This window comes from Nematolebias whitei, chromosome 21, assembly GCF_014905685.2.
Source record: "Nematolebias whitei isolate Nwh7 chromosome 21, NemWhi1, whole genome shotgun sequence".
NCBI classification, from domain to species: Eukaryota; Metazoa; Chordata; class Actinopteri; order Cyprinodontiformes; family Rivulidae; genus Nematolebias; species Nematolebias whitei.
Genome location: NC_056518.1, coordinates 31,373,270 through 31,375,952, shown reverse-complemented (window position 1 = coordinate 31,375,952; position 2,683 = coordinate 31,373,270). Strand labels below are relative to the sequence as shown.

The 2,683-nt window shown below is 42.8% G+C and overlaps 1 protein-coding gene across 1 annotated transcript in view; it reads left to right on the top strand.

The window, feature by feature from the left end:
• The window catches only part of plekhd1 (pleckstrin homology domain containing, family D (with coiled-coil domains) member 1), a 13,643-nt gene that overhangs the window by 965 nt on the left and 9,995 nt on the right, over positions 1 to 2,683 (top strand). The window contains exons 2-3 of the mRNA XM_037694693.1: positions 880 to 973; positions 1,071 to 1,160. Coding sequence (XP_037550621.1) covers positions 880 to 973; positions 1,071 to 1,160 — 184 coding nt within the window. The remainder of the gene's footprint in view (positions 1 to 879; positions 974 to 1,070; positions 1,161 to 2,683) is intronic.

Below are 2,683 nucleotides of genomic sequence, written 5' to 3'. Positions count from 1 at the left end.
CTTCCTGAGAGTCATTAGGGTCTTTGTCTCCCCCTTCCTGAGAGTCATTAGGGTATTTGTGTTCCCCCTTCCTGAGAGTCCTTAGGGTCTTTGTCTCACCCCTTCCTGAGAGTCATTAGGGTCTTTGTCTCATCCCTTCCTGAGAGTCATTAGGGTTTTGTCTCTCCCCTTCCTGAGAGTCATTAGGGTCTTTGTTTCAACCCTTTCTGAGAGTCATTAGGGTCTTTGTCTCCCCCTTTCTGAGAGTCATTAGGATCTTTGTCTCCCCTTCTTGAGAGTCATTAGGATCTTTGTCTCCCCCTTCCTGAAAGTCATTAGGGTATTTGTGTCCCCCCTTCCTGAGTGTCATTAGGGTCTTTGTTAGCCTGTTCAGTGTTGAGCCATGTGTCAGTGGAGAGGTTTAATTTCTCCTGTTTAGAGGTCTGAACATTCCTCACTGCACTGAACTGCAGACATCAAATCTCTCAGCTTGGGTTTGGGGGTTTTCTCACTATCTGTTCTGTCTGTTTTAACTTTAACAATTTGTTTTTTTTATTCATCCATTATCTTTTACCTGCTTCTTCCTTTTGGGGTCGCGGGGGTCACTGGTGTCCATGACAATTTGTTTCAGATTAACTCTTTTTTTCTAGTTTCTGACACAGTTTAATCTTCTCATTGGGAATATTTTTTAATTTGAATAAGATGCAACAGAATGGATTTTAAATGGACATTCAAGAAAATTGTGTTTAGTTGAATAAAACAGGTAATTTTTTAAATGGACAGAACTGACGTGAAAACAACAGAAATGTTGAGTCTTTAGTTTGGGAGCGTGCTGGTTCCTTTCAGTACCACCTGGTTGGGTCACTCAGTGCTGCGGTGTTTGTCTTCCTCACTCCAAAGATTCTTCATCATCAAAGACAGCTTCCTGCTCTACTATGCAGAGAGCGAGAAGAAAAGCTTCGAGACCAACAGGTACTTCAACATCCACCCTAAGGTGAGCAAACACCAGCGTTCTAAAATATAAATCCTTAGGTTAATTACCGTTTGTTTCATGGACTGGGTTTGATCCAAACGTCATGGTTCTGTCTCAGGGAGTCATTCCCCTCGGAGGATGTGTGGTGTCGGCAAACGAGGACATGGGGATGCCTTTTGCCGTCGTGGTCAACCTGGAAGATTTCACAGTAAGATCTCTCTGCTGCTGTCTTCACTCACTAGTTTATACGAGTAATTACTGCTGTTAATAACCTGTTTGCCGTAGTTTTATTTTCATAGAAACAACACCTGAACCTGACATTCTGCGTTTTTTGGAAGTGCAAATATCCTCTGTCCATCAGTCTGTCTATCGGTCTGTTCGTGCACGTTGTGAGCACGATAACTTGAATAATAAGTGAGGTACAACTGCCATTTTGGTGTAAAATAGGTCCCTGTCAAAAACTGGGTGTCCACTTCAGAATCCAAGATGGCCACCACCACCATATACATGTATCCTATGTAAACCAGGCCCCCTTATCATTTGACCAAAAGTTTCTTTCTAGTTTTTATATTGTTTAAAAGTATAGTTTACTCAAATGATTGGGAACACCTGGACAGCTCTCTAGTCCATCACAGGGACACCCTGGACAGGTCTCCAGTCCATCACAGGGACACCCTGGACAGGTCTCCAGTCCATCACAGGGACACCCTGGACAGGTCTCCAGTCCATCACAGGGACACATAAATACAAACAAGACACAACCATTCAATCTCTCTCTCACCAAGAGACAATTTAGAGTTACCAGTCAGTCTAACATGCATGTTTTTGGTCTGTGGGAGGAAACTGGAGTACCCAGAGAAAACTCACACTTGCACGGAGAGAGAACATGCAAACTCCACCCAGAAAGATCCTTGGCTGGGATTTGAACCGGTGACCTCGCTGCCAGACAACAGCTCTGCCAACTGATCCACCGTGCTGCCTGAGTAAAATGTCTGCTGTGAAATTAGTAATGAGATATTCTTGGTAATATTCATCCTCCACCCTCGAATATCTTGCATAAAAAAAACAACAACCAAAAAAAAACACTCATTTCCAAAACTACAAACACTCGGTGTTCAAATCCTCGGGGATGGGGACATCTGCGTATCGCTTGTGTCTCTGTCCTGTCCTTTCTAACCCCAGCCAGCTGAAGCAGTTGGCCTCCCATCCTGAGCCTGGTTCTGGTTCTGCTGGAGGGTTCTTTCTGTTTAAAAGGAGTTTTTACTTTCCACTGTCGCCGTGCTCAGGATGCGAGATTTGGACAACGAGACGGTTCAACACAATCTGCCGGTCTCCTTCGAGAACTTTTACTAATTGTTTTAAAATGTTGTGAAAGTTTTTCACAGCGCTGCGTGCTGACGTTTGTTGTTGTTTTTGTTCAGAGACCTGAGATGTTTCTTGTTGTTGTTGTTCTCAGATGTGAGATGTTTGTTGTTGTTATTTTCAGATCTGAGATGTTTGTTGTTGTTGTTTTGTTCAGAGACCTGAGATGTTTGTTGTTGTTGTTGTTATTCTCAGACCTGAGATGTTTGTTCTTGTTGTTTAGAGAACTGAGATGTTTGTTGTTGTTATTCTCAGACCTGAGATGTTTGTTGTTGTTGTTTTTGTTCAGAGACCTGAGATGTTTGTTGTTGTTTTTGTTCAAAGACCTGAGATGTTTGTTGTTGTTGTTTTTTGTTTAGAGAACTGAGA